The sequence below is a fragment of the Hemitrygon akajei genome, chromosome 3, assembly GCF_048418815.1.
Source record: "Hemitrygon akajei chromosome 3, sHemAka1.3, whole genome shotgun sequence".
In the NCBI taxonomy this organism is placed as follows: Eukaryota; Metazoa; Chordata; class Chondrichthyes; order Myliobatiformes; family Dasyatidae; genus Hemitrygon; species Hemitrygon akajei.
This window is the reverse complement of record NC_133126.1, coordinates 37,361,721-37,384,591: the sequence shown is the minus strand read 5'-3', so window position 1 is coordinate 37,384,591 and position 22,871 is coordinate 37,361,721. Positions and strand designations below refer to the sequence as shown.

The window sequence follows — 22,871 nt, the reverse complement described above, 5'->3', positions numbered from 1 at the left end:
ATCCCTTGATTCATCTAAAAAGCATAATCTAGAAATGTTTTGAATAGCATGAGACATATTCCTCTTGGTACTTTGAACAAATTATGGCTGAATTGTACCTCAATTCCAATGATCTGCCTTTGTTTGATATCCATCTTGTGCATGAATAAAGTAAAACAAGAAAAAAGAGAAATTAAAAGCAAGACTAGACCATTGGGCCCCTCATATATATCTTAACATTTCATAAGATCACGGCAAATCTTTCACCTCTGTTCCATTTTCTGCACTAGTACCATATTCCTTGATTCTTTTAATATTTAAAAATCTCTTGATCATAATCAAATATACTTACCGATTAAACCTCCATGATATACTGTGCATTAAGTGTAAAAAAAAAGCTCATAACCCTTCCTAATGCTCAATCCCTTATTTTGATTCAATGAACCCTTGTTCTGGGCAACCAGCTAAAGTGAATATTTTGTCCATGTCAATCATATTAAATGACATAAAAGTTGTGTATGTACAAATGGCATTAAAAATCATTGTTCTAAATTTAAGAGTGTATAAATCGAATCTGCTTACTCTTTCATCATACAGGAATCAGTCTGGTGAGCTTTTACCACGCTCCCTCTGCAGCAAGTATTTTATTCCTTGGACAGGGAGATCAGATCTACACACAGTATTGCAGACCCTGTCTCCATATTACCAAAGTTTTATATGATAGGAGCGAAATGTTTACTCTTTTACTCAAATTCTCTTGCAATAAGGGCCAATAAACAATTCTGTCAGACACCTATTGTACCAGTGCTTCTGGTCCAGCCTCCTTGCCATGCTGTAGATGAGACCCGTCACAGGTAGGAGGAACACTTTGTTGAGTATCTTTGCTCTGTCCACTACAAAAGGCAGGATCTCCCAGTGGCTACCTATTTCAACTTGACTTTCCACTCCCATTCTGACATATCTGTCTGTGGCCTCCTCTACTGCCCACAATGAGGCCAAACTCAGGTTGGAGGAATAGCGCCTCATGTTCCATCTGGGTAGCCTCCAACCTGATGGCATGATCTGTACAGATGGTATGCAAATTAGTTTGTTATTGTCACTGTATCCCATACATGTGACAATAATAAACTAATTAAAATACTTAGTGCTCTAACTTGGTCATTTTATTTTCAGCCCTATATTGCTTGTAATTCTTCCAAAAGAGAGTTGGAATGATGTGACTGCCATTTAAGAGTGTGTTCATTTCAAGGAAGTTTATCTGCATGGTATCGATAAGTGAGCAAAGCATTAGATTCTAACAGGAGCTTTACAAGATGTTAGCACAACTGGAATATTGTGAGCATTTCTCTTCACTTACTATAGGAAGGATGTGATATTGTGCACGTTTCTCTTCACTTACTATAGGAAGGATGTGATTAAGCTGTACAGAGTGTAAAAAAAATTCACAAGGTTGTTGCTAGGATTGGAGGGCATAACTTATAAGAAGAGATGGGTAAGGTGGGACTGTTTCTAGAGTAGAAGGAGCTGAGGAATGACACTATAGAGGGTTATAAAATCACAAGCAGCATAGATAAGATGGACTGCCACAGTCTTTTTCTCAGAGAAAAGTAGAAGATAAGGGTTTAAGGTTAGTGAGGAAAGATTTATGTAGTAGACCATTCAGGACTACTACAGCTGAAATCCACAGTCACACCCATGGCTACTTCAGTAAGCAGCATTGCTTTAAGGCGTTTAAAAAATCTGCCGATACTCAAAATCGATGGATCACAGACTGCAGTTTCCCTTTAAGAATAAGGAAGCAAGGAAAGTGTGCTAGGCCTCAAGTAAGATTGAAATGCAGAGGCTTTAGACCCTCACTCCTCTCTATAATTCTGGCGAATGTACAGTCTCTGGAAAATAAAGTTAACATCAGACAAGATTGCTATGCTAGAGAGACATCAGGGACTGCTGTGCACTTTGCTTCATGGAAACATGGCTATCCCTAGCCATTTCAGACACAGCACTGCAGCTCAAAGGCTTCACCATTCACCAGAAGGACAGGACAGCTCAGTCTTTTAAAGGCAGACGAGGTGGAGTATGCTTTATAATTAACTATCGTGGTGCACAGACATGGCAGTTCTGTCTCAGTGCCGCACTCCCAACCTGGAACATCTACCAGTCAAATGTCGTCCTTTTTATCTGCCAAGGGAGTTTTCTGCCATCATCCTGGTGGTAGTGTACAGTCCACCTCAGGCCAGCTTCAGATGGACACTGGAAGAGCTAAGCTCCACAATCAGCAGGCATAAAAAAGTGCAGCCTTTTGTTGTGGGGGATTTCAAGCAGGTCAGCTTGAAGATGTCTGGGGACAATTACCACCAACATAATCACCTCTGGAACCAAAGGACTCAAATGTACTTGAATACTATTATACCACCATCACGAAGGCTTACTGTGCCATTCCATACCCACACCTTAGAAAGTCTGATCACCTGGCTATACTTTTACTCCCAGCGTATAGGCAGAGACTGAAGACCACAACACCACTGGTGAGGACCAAGATGGTATGGTCAAGGGAAGCAGTGGAGTGCTTACATGGCTACTGAGTTGGTGGACTGGACAATATTCAGGGGTTCATCTTTGAGTCTGAATAAATACACCACAGTTGTTACCGAATTCATCAAAACCTGTGGATGAGTGTGTGCCTTCAAGAAAATACCGGACAAACCCAAATCAAAGGCCATGGATGATCCAGGAGATTTGTGGTCTGCTGAGGGCTAGATATATGGCATTCAAGACCAGTGATCCAGAACTATACAAAAAGTCCAAGTACAACCTACAGAAGAATACCTTAAGAGCAAAAAAAAACAATTCCAATTGAGGCTAAAGGAGGAATCAGATGTACATCAACTCTGGCAGTGTTTGCAGGCCATTACTTCCTACAAAGCAAAGCCTAACATCCTGAATGGCTCTGATGTTTCACTCCCTTGTGAACTCAACACCTTTTATGCATGCTTTGAAAGGGAGAATAAAACTACATCTATGAAATCCCTGCAGCATCTGGTGTCACTGTGATCTCTGTCTCAACATCTTTCAAGAGGATAAACCATCGCAAGGTGTCAGACCCTGATGGTGAACACTGAAAACCTGTGCCAACCAACTGACATGAGTGTTTAAAGCCATCTTCAATCTCACTGGTTCAGTCAGAGGTTCCTACCAGCTTCAAAAGGGCAATAACCATATCTGTTGCCAAGAAAAGCAGGGTGAGCTGCCTTAACGACTATCACCCAGTGGCACGCATGTCTACTACGATGAAGTCCTCTTGAGTGATTGGTCATGACTAGAGTCAACCCCTGCCTAAGCAAGGACCTGGATCTGCTGCAATTTGCCTATCACCACAATAGGTCGATAGCGGATGTAATCTCACTGGCTCTCCACTCAACTTTGAATCACCTGGACAACAGTTATTCTTATGCCAGGCTGCTGTTTATTGGCTTCAGCTCAGCTTCAACACAATCAACCCTCAGTTCTAATCAATAAGCCTGGGTCTCTGTACCTCCCTCTGCAACTGGATCCTTGACTTCCTCACCGGGAGACCACAGTTTGTGCGCATCAGAAGTAACATCTTCTCCCACTGATAATCAACACTGGCGCACCCCAAGGATGTGTGCCTAGCCTACTACTCTATTGTCACTATCCCCATGACTTTGTGGCGAGGTACAGCTCAAATGCCATCTATAAATTTGCCAGTGACATAACTATTGTTGGCAGAATTTCAGATGGTGATGAGGCATACGGGAGGGAGATTGATCAGCTGGTTGAGTGGTGTTACGGTAACAACCTTGCACTCAGCGTCAATAAAACCAAGGAATTTATTGTGGTCTTCAGGAAGTACAACTTGAGGGAACACTCGTCAGTTCTCATTGAGGGATCAGAAATGGAAAGGGTGAGCATTTTCAAGTTCCTGGGTGTCAGTATCTCTCAGTATATTCCGGTGCCGAATATATTCATGCAATTACAAAGAAAACATGATGGCAACTATGTTTCATTAGGAATTTGAGGAGAATTGGTACATCACCAAAGACATTTGCAAATTTCTACAAAGGTACTGTGGAGAACATTCTAACTGGTTGCAACACCATCTGGCACGGAGGAGCCACTGCACAGGATTGCAATAAACTGCAGAGAGATGTAAATCCTGCCAGCTCCATCATTGGCACTAACCTACACAGCATCCAGGACATCTTCAATAGGCAATGCCTCAAACATACAATGTCCATCATTAAGGACCTCATCACCCAGGAATGCCTTCTTTTCATTGCTACCGTTAAGAAGAAGGTACAGGAGCCTAAATACACACACTCAACATTTCCGGAACAGCTTCTTCCCCTCAGCCATCAGACTTCTGAATGGGCAATGAACCCATGAACACTTCCTCAGTATTTTTCCTCTCTTTCGTACTACTTTTTAAAACTTATTTTCTATATATACTTATTATCTTAATTTATAATTTTTATAATTATGTATTGCAATGTACTACTGCCACAAAACAACAACTTTCATTATACATGCCGGTGATATTAAACTTGATTCTGATTCAGAAAGGACAGTTTTCAATAGAGAGGGCGGTGAGTATATGGAATGAGCTGTCAGAGGAAATGGCAGAAGCTAGTTCAAGTACAACACTTAAAATACATTTGGACAGATATATGTATAGGAAAGATTTAGAGGTATAGGAACCAAATATAGGCAAGTGAGACCAGCACAGGAAGGCACTGGTCAACATAAATGAATTGAGCTGTAGGGACTTATTCCCAGCTGTAGGACTGATTCTATGACCATTGAGTCCTATATGGGAATACAAATTGTTACACATAAGACCTTTTTATTTACAGTACTATGCAAAAGGCTTCAGCACATACATATACATATATAGATAGAGCTAGGGTGCCTAAGACTTCTACACAGTACTGTAGTAATTTTATGTATTAGACTGTACTGCTGCCCCCAAAAAAGCAAATGTTGTGACATTTGTGAGTGATGATAAACCTAGTCTGATATGGGCCTCTATTGTGGACGAAGTAGGAAGGGGGCAGAGAAAGGGGAATCATGGTTGGGAAAAGTGGAAGAAAGCGGGGAAAGAGCAGGAAGCACCAGAGAGAAATTCTGTAATGATTAATAAAACAATTATTTAGAATTAAATGACCTTGCCTGGTGTCTCAGAGTTGGGTGCATCTGCGCCCAGTGCCACCCCTCCACCCCTGGCACTCCCTCTCTGCCACCTGTTCTACACCCCACCTGCAGTACTCCACCCTCACCATTCCCAACATCCTTTGCCCTGCCAGATTTACAAACACGCTGTCTGCCCCATGTTGTCAAATACAGTATTGTGCAAAAGTCTTGGGCACCCTAGCTGTATGTATGTGCCTATGACTTTTGCACAGTACTGTTTTATGTGAGCAATAAAGTTTTTGTTTAGAAAAGGAAATCAAAGGCATAGTAGGTCAGGGAATTTGTCGGTAGTGCTAGAATTGCTATTTACCAATATCCAGGCAATAGCAGAAGGTGTCTTCTTTATTCATGCTATAGTCATAGCAAGAGTGCAACTTTTAATTTCCTCTTGTACATTCCAACACTATTGTTTAGATATTCATTCTGAAATATATTTAAATTATTTTCTTTTTTTTTTAAAATAGATCTTAAAATTTCAATGGAAGTATCAATACAGAGGGGCCTGTTGACCAGCCGTAGTGGCCGTTGCATTAAAGCACCAATGGAATATTGGCGGGGACAGCGATTAGTTACTGACAATGACTTGAATGTTACTGTCATTGAGGGTGGAACTAATTATTTGTCTCCCCCTAATCTTGATACTACAGTAAGTAGATATTTTTTGTAATAAATAGACAAATACTTGTGACTTTGAAGTAATTTAATTCTTGTTGTATTTGTACTAATAAAAATACAGAAAATGAATAGCCGAACTGAAAGTCCCTTGAACTCAAATCAACATCAAAAACCAAAAAATCACACTGAAGAACCAATTGGAAAGAAAACTAAAAGTAAGGAAATGCAACTTTATTGTAAATATTTCTATAATGCATGCTTGTTCATATTTTAAATTTTATTTTATTTTTGTTTTATTTTTCTTTGCTTCTACAATTGTTCTTGTTGACAACAAACTCTGCAAATCCTTGTGTTAATGAAACTGAGCCCAGGTTGTTGGAAAGGGTGACAGGAGACTACAGTTGCTGTAATCTGGAGCAAAAACAAAAACTAAAAGTGCTGGAGAAACTTAATGGGTCAGGCAGCATCTGTGGAGGCAAAAGGATTGTTGACATTTTGGGTGAAGACTCTTCATCAGGACTCAGACTAAATGTCCAGATGCTGCTTGACCTGCTGAGTTCCTCCAGAACTTTGTATTTTTGTCATAAAATATTGTTGAGATATATCATAGATGCAGTTGAGAGAAGTGTACCTGGATGGGAGATGGTGGGGGGGGGGGGGGGTGAAGAGAAAGGAAAGGCACTGGTGTCATCACAGAAGTTGCCAGAGTGAGGTTGAAGGCAACGTCGGACTGCAGCTCTGGATTTGTCCTCAGGGTTTACTCCCAAAACCTTTCCCATGAGTGGGTATGGCCGCAAGGCAGCGGAGGTTTGAAATCAGAGTTTTCCCTCTCTTAGATGGACTCCCTTCCCAGGCTGATGAGCTCCATCTACCCGAAGCACTGATTTTAAGGTGCTAGGACTCGCCTTTGCCCCTTCTCCTGTCAGTAGAAACAGTTTTACCAGGCTTAGAGGCTAAGCCACACGAGAAGGCCAGGAGTTGAACTTGGTTGTCAGAGGCTATTTGAGGTGCATGCTGTGAGGAGCACTTTCAGGTCATGGGAGCTTGTCCCAACTACCACTCCTCGGCTTGACAACCTTGGAACTATTTCTTGTTAATTGCATTATAGTAATTTTTTGTGAAGTATTATTTATAATAGTTTTTTCCTCAGCATTAAGAATTATTTTGAGTGCAGTCTTTTAGGTCACCAGAGTACAGCAACAGATACTATAGATGCTCTTCGAGATATCTGAAGATTTTTCTGATATGAACCAACGCTCCATAGATAGTTGGGATCAGCAAGTATCAGACAATTGGTCAGATCAGAGCATTTACTAGTAAAGTAATCAGATTGATTTTCCTTCAAAGTAATGATGCTTTGCTTTAGATGCAGTACATTGTACATGTTTTATTCAGAAATTGTAATTTAGAGTCCATGACAATATATAGCTGAGTATCTGTTACTTGCTGTGGCATAAGCAAGGTCTGTATAAGATTATTGTTTTGAAATTTCCTGCCTCAGTGACCTCTGTTCATTTAGAATGATAGAATAGTAAGTCGTTTCAATGTGCTGTTAAACATTCTTGCCTTACCTGAAAATGTTATTAACTTAATGGAATGACAAATATTGTTTGTATTGCCCTTCAATAAATGCATAAAGCAATGTGCATTTCAGTTGCGTATTTTTGGAATGGTACGCTACATTGGTTTATTTTGTTAAAAGCAAGAAGGGGTATCTCAATTACAGATGTTACAAGTTTCCTCAGCAAAACCAACAAACTAGTGTGTTGTTAGTGGAAAAATGTGCAAAAATATCACTATTACAATAGATTTCTCATGGAATATCAAAGACTAACATCCTTTACAGTAGATGTTCACTTTATTTTAATACCAGATTTACAGGTATATTTTGTAATGTATTTTCTCATAGATCATATTTTGAAGAAGGAAAGAAATGCCAAAGAGACAAAAGGTGCAAAAGAAAAATCAAAAAATCAACCAGTGAAATATAGCCTAAGAAAACAGCCACAGAAGCATTTGCCAAGACAAACCACTTTAAGAACAGATGGATTTACTTTGAATACCGAAAATAAAAAGAACAAAAAGCATAATTACTTAAACCCTACTGTTGTTTTGAGCCCAGTTCCCAATCCTTATTCATTAATGAACAAAACAGTAAAATTAAGTGAACTTGTACACTATGTTCAGAAAAATGCCCAGAGAGGCAATAAATTGGTCAGTGTAAGTACAACTAGTTCATCTGAAATGGAAGGTACTACAAGCAAGAGTGACATCTATGAACACAAATCTGAGCTAAGATCCACAAAAGCAAAACATCAAGATACTTACAAATTAAGAAATAGAACTGTAAAATCAAGCATGGCATCGCAGAACATCCAAAAAAGCCAGAATGAGAAAAGAAATCTATCTCCTGCAAAAGTGACCGATTCATCTAAAATGAAGGATATAAATGAAAGGTATGCTTCTGAAAGGCGCACATGGATAAATCGTTCTTCAAAATCAATCAACAAAACTATTTCATTGAGTCCAACAGAAAATGAGACTTTTCAGTCCAATGAAGGTATCAAAATTAATATTAAAAGAAAATTGAGAAAAATGAATCTCAAACAGTCTGTCAATAAGCAAAGCTTGGAACAAGTTAATAAGCAAGTCTCAGAGTCACAGTTTGAAGTGTCTTTGGTTCAAATAGATGCAGCAGAACTAAGTGATGATAATAGCGGAAGCACTGTGTCAAAGTGCAATCAACAATCTTCAAAAAGAAAACAGAAAAATCAGTTCAATAGAATCCTGTCATCCACTACAGATGTTTCACTGACTGAAGCAAAACATACCAAAGTTAGTGCAAAAAGAAAGCTAAAACATTCAGCAATATCCTTAAAAAAGGCAGCACCTAAAAATAGAGCAGCAGCAGATACAAGCTCAGAATCGTGTTCCATGCCTGGTCAGAAAGTACAACAAACTCTACATGCTATTGATGATCCTGGAGCAGAATACTGGACTAAGAAAGAACTCCGCTGTCTACACAAGTAAGAAATGTATTTCCTCTTTCTTTTATGCTCAATGCTTTTATTGCATGTGTTTTCCAAACCAATTTATTGATAATTTATCTTTGTATCCTTTACTATTTAAAACAAGTCAAAACAACTGCAGATGCTGGGAATGTGTTTGGTAAATCCTTTTGTCCACTGAGCTTGGATATTGGATATGTGTTTAGCAAGGACTGTTACCTGTGTGAGAATTTCTAGGCACAGATGTGTTTCTAGTAGTTAAACGCCTGTAATGCCAATGCAGGTTGGTGCTGCCTGAATTATTAGTATTGAGGGCCAAACTACAATCCAAGAGGCAGACAGTTCTGCCTGATCAATGAGAGACAGGTTCGAAGGTGGGTTTAAACAGGAAAATAATCTAGTTTGTTAACTTCTAGAAAAGAAATACAGGTATGCGTCGCTTAACATCCACAATACGTTCTGTGAAATCGGATGTTATGTGGTTTAGATGTGGGTGTGTGAACACCATATTATATACTTAGCAAACCTATAGGGAGTACTGTAGTGTACCTGTATTGGCTAAATAATATTTTCAAAAGAAAATTAAACAGAGAGATAACGCTACTGCACTTAAGAGACGCACAATACACGAGATTGGTTACGTCCGCTACGTCACATTCTCCGATCAGGACTATGGACTTATATGCGATTAGACGATAAGCAGCACACACCTGTATAGATCTAGCCCAATAATTCAGAAATAGTATCTTTTGGACAATATTGAAGTGGCCCAGAAGGAAGCAGTGCTACAATATACTTTGAAAACACCTGGTTAAGACCTCTGATGTTCCTGTTTTACTCCCTTGTCAAGCTATATAGCACCAGAGTTATTAGTTCATTCCTCCTAATTCAATAATAATGTTTGATTTCAAGGTACCAATGCCATAATTGCTCAGTTAAATAATTTCTTACTACTTTTTCAATTAAAATTTGGAAATTCTCTACAGCAACACACACAAAATGCTAGAGGAACTCAACAGGTCAGGCAGCTTCAATGGAAATGAATAGATAGTCAACATGTTGGGCTAAGACCCCTTCTTCAGGACTGAGAAGGAAGGGGGAAAACACCTGAATGAAAAGGTAGGGGGAGGGGAAGGAGGCTAGCTGGGAGGTGATGGTGAAACCAGGTTGGGGAGGGGAGGTCAAGGCCTGGAGAAGAAGAGAACTGATACAGGTGAAGAGTGGGCCGTAGGAAAAAGGGAAGGAGGAGGGGATCAAGGGGGAAGTGATAGACAAGTGAGAAGAGGTGAAAGGTCAGAATTCAAATTAGAGAAAGATGGGGGTGGGTTTTACCGGAAGGAGAAATCGATAATTCCCTGTTCATTGATTGAAGATAGTTGTGTTTGAACAACTTTGCTACCCAATATTACATTGATGTTAATTCTGTCTTTGTCCTATGTGAAGATTTTATGTTCCAGAATGTTGAGCGGAAATTCCTATTCTTTCAATCATGTCACTGCAATAGCAGCAATGTCATATTCCCACATGCTTATAAAGCAACTCACACAAAATGCTGGTGGAACGCAGCAGGCCAGGCAGCATCTATAGGAAGAAGTACAGTTGACGTTTCGAGCCGAGACCCTTCGTCGGGACTAACTTATCAATGCTCTTGGTTCATCAACATTCCTTTCCTCCCATGTATTTCATTTTCATTTTTAGAATCTTTTTATTGGTACGTAATCTTCAACAGCTATAAAATGATACAAAACTTCAACAGATTAATATGTATACAATTAATAAAGCTGAAAAAAAAACTGATCATAAAATATAAAAATGGAAAATAAAATTTATATATATATATATATATATAGATAGGAAAAAGAAGGGGAAAAAAAGAACCCCATCTAACTAGGGATAAAAGCCCATTAACTACAAAAAAAAGGGAAAAAAAACCATTAGGAATCAACCCCCCGGAGCAATACGTTTGACCATCATCTAAATATTTTTAAAAGTCTTCAACCGCCATTTCATATTTATAATAAAAAAATAAAATTGGAAGGAAACCATATAACTTAATTCAAATTAAATGATAATATTTGGCAAAAGAACCCCATCTTCTCTCAAAATCAAATCGAGGATCAAAAGTTCTACTAATTTTTTTCCAAACTAAGACATAACATTACTTGAGAAAACCATCAATTAATGTAGGGGAAGAAATATCTTTCCATTTTAATAAAATAGCCCTTCTTGCCAGTAGGGTAACAAATGCAATTACATGTTGATCTGAAGATGAGATACCCTGAATATGATGCGGAACTATTCCAAATAGAACAGTCAATCTATTAGGTTGGAAATTAATTTTCAAAGCTTTAGAAATTGTAGAAAATAAAGATTTCCAAAAGATTCCCATGTATTTTATGTCATCCTTGTCTGCTCTGTGTACTGGAGGAACTTAACTTCCTTCTGTATTTAACGGCACCTTTTCCCCAGATGTGTTTCCATTCCTCTGCCAAATCAGTTGCAACCTGCCCAGATTTTACAGATCCCACCTTACTCAAAAATGGTACCAGTGATCCAGAAGTCTAAAATTCTCCTCCTGCAGCATCCCTTTAACCATATATTAATCTGATTCTCTCTTATACTGACTAGCTTATAACAGATTTTGCTTTTCCATGTAACTATTTGTCTCCAATTATGCTCCAATCCCTATCAGAATTCATCACATTACTCAAGTGATCTTCCTGCAGAGATGATCCTCTTTCCTTTTTCAGACAATTTTCCTGAAATTACCATTCTCTACATTAATCTAAAATTGGAAGATCATAGACCTCCTTGAACTGACCCAATACTACCTGATTAGATAATAAAATTCTTTAACGTGTTTTACAATTAGAGTTACAGAGTGTTTTCCAGCTCCTGAAAATCTGTGAGCAATTAATTATTGTTTTTCATAAATCTCCAATATTTCAAGCTTCAACAGAGCACATGTCCTTGAGTCTCACTGAATTAGAGCCTAGGGATTCTGGATGATTTCTGGAAGCAACAGGGTGATATCTATTGATATCCAGCAGGTGCATTATGTATATGCTATTGTTTATACTGCACATTGGTCTAATTTCACCATTGATTCAGAATATTGAACAGACTTTCAAATGAACTGACCCTGCACTTTCCCACTGAGTCATGATAGATTGACTAATGAAACAAGAATGGTGCTAGTAAGTTTAACAAGCTTTTAACAGAATTCATTGATCTGAAACATCCATATCGGATCCCCTCCTCTTTGTTAAGCAGCAAAACTCTTGCCAGCAAGCACAGTGAAAGTTGTTAAAATATAGAAACCTGCATAATTGCCTTCACTGGAACTCAGCAAGTCAGGCAGCACCTATGGAGGAGAATACACATTTGACATTTTGGGCTGTCACCTTTTATCAGGACTGGAAAGTAAGGAGGCAAAAGCCAGATCAAAAAGTGAGGGAAGGCTGTCTGACTTGCTGAGTTCCTCCTGCAATTTGTGTATCTTGCTCAATATTTCCTATATATATAACTAGAGCAAAATTAGAAATAAAAAAGTAGTGAGGTAGTGTTCATGGGCTCAGTGACCTTTCAGAAATTGGATGGCAGAGGGGAAGGAGCTGTCCCTGAATCACTGAGTGTGTGCCTTCAGGATGCTGTACCTCCTTCCTGATGGTAGTGTTACGAATGCAGCAGCAATGAATATGAAACTGAGACAGGGTTTAAAACAAATCCCGAGATTTACTAACCTCTGCTCAAACTTAGAAAAGAAAACAAACAACTAACTTAACCTGAAGTTAACAGTTAGGCGGCACAACATTCAAACTTAGAAACTGTTCTTAACGAGTTCTCATCCAAGCACAAACTTAAAGTGATAGGTTCAGAAGTCCATGTGATTTATACAGTCAGTAAGGAGAGACTTCCCCGAAACAAACGATTCCTTTGACGTATCGACGATCTGCCAATTCCACAGACAGGAGATGCCTTGTTCGCAGAAATCATGAGGAAATAGAAGGAACTGACCTTTTGACTGGAGGGTGGTCACTGCACAAACCTTCCTGAACTTGCAGGGGTTTAACTCAAATGTGCATGCCACAATTCCTGAACAAAGTCAAAGGTCTATCATTCCCCAAAACACTGAACGACATTAACTTTATCCAATCCTTTGAACTCGGATAACTCCGGTAATGCCTTCACTCTCTGATTACTGGACTGTGAGGGAAAAATAAATGTGCAACAAACAAAACCGGTGGAGCCTCCACACCTCCGAATGGGAACAACAACATTGGACAAAAATAAAAATGAGAACTGCGTCACAGACCGCGGGTTTGGATTAAATACCGTTTGGAACGTGCCATCACGTGACATAACATCACCCCACGGTCAAGAGACAATTACATCATCCCACTGTCCCGTGTTCAGACTGTGGGTATGTAACAGTAGCAATGAGAAGATGGCATGTCCTGGGTGGTGGAGTTTATTATTGCCTTCATTGTTGAAAGGAGCAAGTTCCATAAATTGCTCTTAAGTCTTCATACTTTAAATCTGACAGGAAAATCCAAAATAATCCTCTTTTTTAAGGAAATATTTTGGAAAAATTGACACTTTAGCATGGGTGCCTCAAGTCTTTTAGATTACTGTTGGTTATCAGCAAGACACAAATCACCTTTATATATCTTATATGGGTGTTTAGGTCTTCTCTCCTTTGATTTATTACGGCTTCTTTCCAGCAATATGTGGAAGATTCACATTTTTTAAAAATCTTATTATACATTTGTATTATTTTGCTCGTCTATGATCTATGTCCCAATAGAACCGTTGCAGCATTGCCAAAACATAAACGTGGTTTCTGGGAAGATGTGGCAGCATCTGTTGGTACACGTTCTGCTGAAGAGTGCCAACAGAAGTACCTATCTGAGCAACAGCCTAAATTGTGCAAAATATCTGAAGTGAAACAGAAGAAGAAAAAGCGTTCCAGTAATGAAAACAAGCAAGGTTAGAATATTAAACTTATTAAATTGTATTGACAAAGGGATGCTTGGTAAGTGGGAGCCCCTCAAGAGTGAAATTTTGAGAGGACTGAGTGTGTACACTCAGTGGCCACTTTATTAGGGTCAGGAGTAGAACCTGATGCACTTCAAGGTTCAACACGTTATGCATTCAGAGCTGCTCTTCTACACACCACTGTTGTAAAACATTTCTGTCACCTTCCTGTCAATTTAAACCAGTCTGGCCATTCCCCCTCTGACCCCCTGTCATTAATGAGGTGTTTTTCACCTACAGAACTGCCACTCACTAGATTTTTTCTTGTTTATCACACCATTCTCTGTAAACTCTACAGACTATTGTGCATAACAATACTAAGAGCAACAGTTTCTGAGATACTCAAACCACCCCATCTGGCACCAACAATCATTTCACAATCCAACTTACTTAGGTAATATTTTTCCCCATTCTGATGTTTGGTCTGAACAACTGAACCTCTCAAGTTACTGCTACTTGATTGGCTGTTTAAATATTTGTATTAACAAACCGTTGTCCCTAACAAATGGCCACTGAGTTTATGTTCTGTTTAAAAAAGGCAAGCCTAGCGGGTTTAGAGAACCTTGATTTTCAAGAGATATTGATGCTTTAGTTAAAAAGAAGGAGGTGCATTGCAGGTATAGGCAGCGTGGAACAAATAAGGCACTTGAGGAATATAAGAAAAGGAAGCGAACACTTAAGAGGGAAATAAGAAGGCATGAGGTTGCTGTGGCAGACAAGGTGAAGGAGAATCCCAGGGCCCTCTATGGATGTATTAAGAGCAAAAGGATAGCAGGAAACAAAATTGGTCATCTATGCGTGTAACCAAAGATCTAAAATTGATCTTTTATTTGCATCTATATTTACTTGGGAGACAGACATGGAGTTTATAGAACTGAGGCCAAACAGTAATAACAACATGGACTATATCCAGATTATAGAAGAGAAGATGCTTGCTGTGTTGAGGCAAACTAGGGTGGAAAAGTTCCCAGGGCCTGACAAAGTTTTCCTTCAAGCCTTGTGGGAGCTAGTGCAGAAATTGCTGGGGGCCCTAACAGAGATACTTAAAATGTCTTTAGCCTCACGTGAGGTGCCAGAGACCTGGAGAATAGCTGTTTGTTGTTCCATTGTTCAAGAAAGGCTCTAAGAAGAAGCTGGAAAATTATAGGCCAATGAGCCTGATATCAGTTGTGGATTAAATTATTGGAAGGTATTCTAAAGGATAGGATATAAAAGTATTTGGATTGACAGGGTCTGACTGGGGATAATAAACATGGCTCTATGTCTAACCATCTTATAGAGTTTTTCAAGGAGATTACCAGAAAATTTGTTGAAGGATAGACAGTGGATGTTGACTACATAGACTTCGGTAAGGATTTATCTTTATGGACAGTCCTGCATGGGAAGCTGGTCTGGAAGGTTCATCCACTTAACATTCAGGATGAAGTAGGAAATTGGATTCTGGCTACTATGGGCTTGAAAGCATCTTCTGCTATGTGGTCACATCTCAGTAGTTGAGATTAACTATACGTTGCCTGTGCTTGACCCGTATCTTTAAATATATCAGTGGCTATTTGTACTTTCAACTTGCAAGCTACTTGGATTCTGAACAGTTCTAGGGTACAGACCTCTGTGGTAACCTAGGGAGGACATGCTTAGCTTAGGTTTAGACTCTAAGAAAATGATGACAACTGCAATCACAGTTCCCTATTGTTTTTAAGATTGGAATCACTAAATAATGTTGCTCTCTACTCTCTCTCTCACTCTCAATCACTTACACACATATATTTGAGGAAAATGGTTCACTGTATTTGGTAAAGAACTTGCACCAATACACACTGGGAAACATACTATCAGTGCTTCTGAACTGATGGATTACTTGTTCTTGTGCTATTTTAATGCCTTTTACCTATTCCACTCTACAATAAAGAAAACAATTAAAAATTCAGCTAAAACATTCAGAACAGATTTGATTCTAAAAAGATTAAATTGTGTATAGCAGTATGTTGTATATTCATACGTTCATTTTGAGCTTCTATTAGTTTTTAAATGCAAGTACCATATAGTTATGAGAGTTATTCTTCATGCAAGATTGTATGATTAGGCAAGTTAACCAAATGTGCCTTAATTATTTAATGAATGGTATTTCCATAGAGGAACCCAAGAATATTACTGCACGGGCTGGAACGCTGAAAAGAAAGCAGCAAGTAAGGTCTTTCCTAGAACATATTCCTAAGGATGATCGTGAAGATCTTTTCAATGATACAGAATTTCAGCATAAAAGAATAAAGGTTTGGACACTCATTAAAAAAAATCTTTAAGTATTGTAAAATGTTGAAGTATTCTAACTAAATTCTTCTATCTACTGCTGTTTCTATTGGATCAGGATTATAAGTGTAAAATGTCTTCTTCAATTGAATATGCAGCTGAAAAATTGTGGACAAAATGGAAAGACGAATTTATATCTGTGCACTTTATGTTGCAGGACATTTAAAAATGATTGTGAATTATAGTCTTCACAAGCATAGCTCTGATAATGCTATGATGGTAAAGAGTGAAGACATACACATCTCTACACCACACATTTCAGCCCCTAGTTCAGCCTTTCAAGCTATAAGATGGGCAAATACGAAGCACAAATTGCTACTTTAGTAGAGTTGCTGCCTTGTGTTTCTATCAACCTGGTTTCAGTCCTGATCTCTTATGCAGCCTCCATCCAATTTGCATGTTCTTCCTGTACCTATTTCTTTGGGATGTAGGAAGAAACTGAAGTATTCAGGTTTCCATTAGGTGCTCCATTTTTCTCTTACATCCCAATAACGTGCAGGTTGGTAGGTTAATTGGCCACTGCAAATTGCCTCCAGTATGTAAGTAAGTTATCAAATCTAGGAAAGGTAGATGCCAGTTTGGGGAAAATAGATTCAAGAAAAAAATTAGTGGTTTTAGGATTGTTCTGTCAAATGTTGTAGATTTGATGGACTTAATGGCTTCCTTTTAATGTCATAAGGAAATATGAAATGGACAGTAGCCAGAGCACCATCAGCAAATTATTTCTGCTAGAAGTGGTTTTGAGCATTTTTAATTGGAAATGGCAGTGACACAATTCACCAAAGATGCCACATAAAAATGCACTTCAAAATTATTCAGAAATCATCTTGTGTCTCTCACGGTGGATTTGGTAATGCCAAATTATCTTTTTACAGTGGGTTAGACATTATCATTTATTACAGGCTTTGGTCACCACCCTCTCAGTTTTATAAGTGGACAAGCCAACAATCAGTAAAATTATACAACGATGAAATAAGTTTTTGAATGTAAACTATGTACAACTCCATCTAGAAAGCAGATGTACAGTAATATTTCCAGTGTGTTTAGTGTTAGACATTTTTGTACCCAAGACTATTAAAACGGAGCTCTTAGAGCTTAGCTCATTTAGACCTTCTTTTGTTTTCTTAACCTCTACCAGGTTTATTCAGTCTAGATAAACATATTATTAAAGTGTGGTTTTATATAAACTGTATTGGGATAAATTGAAAAATTAAAGTAACAAAAAGACAATCATTATGATGTGAATTATTGAATTTTGAATAAAGTTGCAGCACAAATAAAAGCTTAGATCACAAATTTCTTAACCTACAAATTTAGAATTTCAAAAATATTTTTCCCCTTTTTGTAACTGTATTGCAGCTTCCAAGTTTTTCGGGCCAAGAAGATGGAGATGATTTTTTCAAACTTCAGGCAAATCCAACTACTCCATCCTCAATCATCTTTCCTATAGCAAAAACGCCACAGTGGAATCACATCAGTCCTCGAATGTTAGCTCCCACTGATGGGTAATTAATACAACAGTACATATTACTGCTACCATGGGTCTTTATAAATAAGCACATTGCTTAGCATGCAAGTTGCCTTCTCAGCAATGAAAATGCCGATGGAATCTGTGTGAAAAGTGGTCATAATATGACAGCCATTTTGCTCGGGGAGCCTAATACAATCAAAGATTTGCCCTCGTGTCTCTGTCCAGAGAGGTTGCCTGTGATTGATGGCACTGAGTGTGCTGTAACAAGCAGTGCTTCTACTTAGCACTAAGTGATGGGGCTTAGGGCTGCACCCTAGCCAGTGAAGGCAGGCCACTGTCAGAGATCAGCAGCACCTGCAAGTGTTGATTCAACATTCTCCCTCATCACCTCCTGATAAATGTTACAGAAGCTGCTCTCTTTCCCCATGGTAGCACAGTTCTCCCAGCGTGGATGTTTCATAATGGTGCTGTCTCTTGAGCATGTACCAGAAAAGACTGTGCAGCCAGATGAATTAAGGGGGAGATGGCATCCAACTGATGCCAAGACAAACCAAAGAATCTGAGCAATCTGTTTCTGGTTGAAACGGTTGCTGCAGTCCCCCTATACTTGCCATCCTAGCCAGGGTATTATGGGGAACTGATACAGAAAATAAGTTGAGGCCAGCATAGACCAGCCGTGATCAATTTCAGTGGCGTGCCAGGCTTGAGGTGCTCAGGTCCTCCAGTGCGATAGAATAAGTACTACATTGTGAAATATAATTAGATTGCTTACTATTTCCAATGTCTGTCTTCCTAGTACACATTCTCTTCTTATGTTTAGATGTGTAAATAAATGTAGAAACACAAAGCTTTTAATTACATGGACATCTCTTAACAGTAGAAGATCATTAATTTGATTAGTCAGAGTCAACATAGCTATATGAAGGAAAATAGATGTTTAATGGGTTTATTATAGAGTTCATTGAAGGTGTAATTAACAGGTTGTCCTAATACAGGAAAGGAGATGAGGATGAATTTCTTTAGCCAGAGGGTGGTGAATCCGTGGAATTCATTGCCAAAGGCGGCTGCAGAAGCCAAGTCATTGGGTATAGTTAAAACGGAAGTTGATTGGTTCTTAATTAGTAAGGGCATCAAAAGTTACAGGGGCAAGCCAGGATAATTGGGGTTGAGAGGAATAATAAATCAGCCATGATGCAATGACAGCGCAGACTTGATGGGCTGAATGGCCTAATTCTGCTGCTGAATCTTATGGGTGAATAAGTGAGAAATAGTGCATATAACATATCTGGACTTCGAAAGAGTGTTTAGTTGCATATATCACAATAGGTGTCATATTACCATGAACAGAATGAGTGAAAGAACAGAAAAATGTAGATACAGAAGCGTAGTATTCAAGTTGGCAAAGAGTTCCTAGTAGTGTGCCACTTCAGCACTAAGTTGCTGCTATTGACATCTACATTATTGGATGATGACAGGAGGGAAAGTGCACTGAGAAGAAGGTAGATTCTGCTAGTGATGCAAGCTGAGCTAATAAGGTGAGAAGGTAGTAAACACTGTATCCTTCACAGCTGACTCATGGTTCATAAATGTGCATGTGCAGTCATCAATCAAGATGATAAACACAGTTTTGACTTATTGTAAAGGAGTTGGAGTCCAATGATAAAGAAGTTTTGAGATACATATCATACAGGCTCTGGTGAATCAGTTGATCTACTGTGTGAAGTTTTGCTCTCCGTCCCCAAAAGATGCATTTGCCTTTGAGTCAGTTCAGAAGAAACAAAAGCTTGAAAGCATGTACCACCAGGCTCAAGGCTGTTATTGTTTTACCTTGATCTGTATGAGCTGTGTGCAGGACATGCTTTTCACTGTGCCTGGTCAATAAACCAATTCCAATTATCAGAATGTGGAAGTTATCCTAGGAAAAGAATGTTTGGCTTGTAATGTTTGCGAAGGAGAGTTTGGCCTATATAGGATGGATATGGAAGTTTAGGAGATGGTGCATAAAATATTAATCAAGATATCAAGATCACACGTATCCCTGCAAGTGACCGAAATGCTACACTTACCCATTTACCTCCTCCCTCACCTCCATTCAGGGCCCCAAACAGTCCTTCAGGTGAGGCAACACTTCACCTCCAAATCTGATGCAACCTCCTATATATTGATGAACCCCAACATAAGTTGAGGGGCCACTTTGTCATGCACCTCCATTTCATCTGCCAAGAGCGGAATTTCCCGGTGACCAATCATTATAATTCTTATCCCCATTCCCATTCTGATGTATCGATCCTTGGCCGCCTGTTTTGCCACAATGAGGCCACTCTCAAGGCAGAAGAGCAACTTCTCGTATTCCATTCTGATTGCATTATCACTGAGTTTTCCTTCCGGCAAAAATTACTCTTCTCCCCCCCCCCCCCCCCCCCTCTTCTATAACCCCATCCTGGCCTCTCAACTTTGCTCCTCACCTGCCTATCACCTCCCCCAGTGCCCCTCTTCTTCCTTTTCTGCCATGGTCCACTCTCCTCTCCTGACAGATCCCTTTTTCTCTGGGCCCATACCTTTTCCACCCATCTGGCTTCACCAATTATTCTAGCAAGACCTACTCCCCTCCCCCCAAACTTTTTATTCTGGCGTCTTACCCTTCCTTCCAGTCCTGAAGAAGGGTCTTGGCCTGAAATGTCGACTGTTTATTCATTTCCACAGCTGCTGAGTTCCTCCAACATTTTGTGTGTGTTGCTCTGGATTGCCAGCATCTGCAGAATCTCGTGTTTATCCATCAAGATGTTGCCTGGGTTAGGGAGAGTAATGCCTATAAGGAGAGCTTGGACAAACTTGGATTGCTTTCCATGGAGCATTGGCAGCTGAGGGGTGACTTGCCAGAACTATGTAAAGCTATGGGAAGCATGAATAGCCAGAGTCTTTCTGCTAGAGTAGAGATTAAGCATAGCTCTAAGTGAGGGGGGGGGGAGTTTACAGGATTTTACCAAGGCAGGTTTTTTTATTCAGTGTATGTATGGTAGATACCTGAAAGTGGTGAAAGCAAATATGATAGCAAGATTAAAGAGGCACTTAGACCTATGAACAGGCAGGGGATAAAGGTCGTATAGATATGTGGATTAATTTAACAGTAGGGTCAGCACAGACATTTTGGGGCCAATGGGCCTGTTTTTGCGCTGTATTTTTTATGTTCATAGGTATTTATAAAACAGGAGATAATCAGATGGAGACGTAAAGAAAAGGATTGATGGATCTGAAGTCTATTTGCTGATTCTTTTGGTTGGAGAACCTAAAACAAGCAGGCATTGTCTCTGAAGTTCACCATTTAAAATGGAGATTTTTTCTGATCCCAGTCTTGGGGCCCTGGATTCTGAGCCATTGATGCTATTTATGATCTTAATATCAATAATGCTAAGGGAACCATAATATTCAACAGCAGAGTGAGCTCAAAGTGCTGAGGATTAGAATTAGGTTTATTATCATTGACATGCATACAGTGCAAGACATAAAAGTTACTGTAAGTTGCAAAAGTAAATAGTATAAAAGATGAATAGCGAATTATTGTTCATTCATACATGAATTGTTCTGAAGTCTGATGGCAGAGGAGGAGAAACAGTCCCTAAAAACATTGTGTGCAGGTCTTCAGGCTCCTGTACCTCCTCCCTGTTGGTAGTACCATGAAGAGGCAATGACACAGAGGGTGAGACTCTTTAATGATGAGTGTCACCCTCTTGAGGCACCAGCTCTTGAAGATGTCCATGATAGGAGGGAGGGTTGTGCCTGTGATGGAAATGGCTGCGTCTGTGACCATCTGCAGCCTCTTGCAATCCTCCGCAATGATACTCCGTACCAAGCTCCGATGCAACCACTCAGAATGCTGTCCACTGTATATCAGTAGAGATTTGCTAACAACCTGCCAAATCTCTTCTAACTCCTAATGAAGCACAGTTGCTGGAGGCCATAATAGGTCCTCTGCAGTGTTGATGCACAGCAATTTGAAGCTGCTCACTCTTTCTGCCACTGACCCCTCAACAAGGACGAGTGTGTGTTCTCCCGACTCCCCTTCCTAAAGTGCACACACAGTTCCTTGATCTTGCTGATACTGAGTGAAAGGTTACAACACCACTCAACCAGCCAGTCTATCTCACTCCTTTAAGCTTTGCCGTTGCCATCTATGGTGTGGTCTTTCACTACATTTGCAGCATCTTAGAACACTGAAACATATATGGACTGGATAGACTAAATTTGGAAAGTATATTCCTGTGTTGGGAACTTGGGGTTACAGTCTATAGTTGTGAAGTAAGAAATTTAGGGATTTAATTTCTTCCGGCAAGAAAGGTAAAGCTACATAATTCTTAACCATTGAATGCAGTTGAGGCCACATGCATTTAAGATGTCATTAGAGGTTCTAACAGCTGAGGAGATTAAAGGATATGGGGAGAGAACAATTAACAAGGTCGGGAATTTAGATGATCAGCCACATTTATTGAATGGCGGAGTTAAAAGTGACAATCTTATTTTTTCAATGTTCTAGTCTTTTTATCCAATGCCAACCATTTTTTCTTTTCTCCTCCAGTTTTATTGACTTTGATATTAGTTCATATGTAGGTTTTAACATCAGCACATGTACTTGGCTTTACTACTTTTATTACTTTAAAATATCAAGAAATTGTCATAAAAATGTGAAAGATTTATATTGTATAGTTTTCATAATTTTGAATTATAAACACAAGTATTTTCATAAGTTCATACTTTAAAAGTATGATATATACCATATTTTGAATAACGTTTATTATATGTTACAGTGCAAGTAATGACAAATATGTGCATCAATTACAAAAAAAATCCAAAATGAAGAACTGGTCCAAAGTCAAGAAGAAGTCGGTAGGAAGCAAATAACTAAATTTTGCATGTAAATGTTTAAAATGCATACAGCTCACGAACTCAATTTCTTTATTATTCTTATTTCAGAAACAAACATTCTTAATGACACCATACAGACTTAAATCATCACGTGTAACAGAAGGTAAGAATACTGCATTTTTTAAAGATTTCATCTTTTCAATTTTATCCCACATGTCAGTAAACTAAATGCATAGGTAAGTTTTGCCTTTGGACCAAGAAGTGGTTTTGAATTTTTAGTAGAATACCAAAATGACAGTAAGGCCAATATTGTTGACTTTGCTCTGTGAACAAAGTAGCTGGTTCAATTATTTCATGGCCTAATTGAGTGCAACCCATTGCTGTGG

The 22,871-nt window shown here is 39.0% G+C and overlaps 1 protein-coding gene across 2 annotated transcripts in view; it reads left to right on the top strand.

Moving 5' to 3' along the window:
- Positions 1 to 22,871, top strand: part of mis18bp1 (MIS18 binding protein 1) — a 46,625-nt gene that overhangs the window by 19,741 nt on the left and 4,013 nt on the right. For both annotated transcript variants that reach the window (XM_073039619.1, XM_073039620.1), the window contains 8 exons: positions 5,652 to 5,833; positions 5,924 to 6,017; positions 7,712 to 8,828; positions 13,618 to 13,799; positions 15,981 to 16,117; positions 17,514 to 17,659; positions 22,428 to 22,506; positions 22,594 to 22,648. In XM_073039619.1, coding sequence (XP_072895720.1) covers positions 5,652 to 5,833; positions 5,924 to 6,017; positions 7,712 to 8,828; positions 13,618 to 13,799; positions 15,981 to 16,117; positions 17,514 to 17,659; positions 22,428 to 22,506; positions 22,594 to 22,648 — 1,992 coding nt within the window. The remainder of the gene's footprint in view (positions 1 to 5,651; positions 5,834 to 5,923; positions 6,018 to 7,711; positions 8,829 to 13,617; positions 13,800 to 15,980; positions 16,118 to 17,513; positions 17,660 to 22,427; positions 22,507 to 22,593; positions 22,649 to 22,871) is intronic.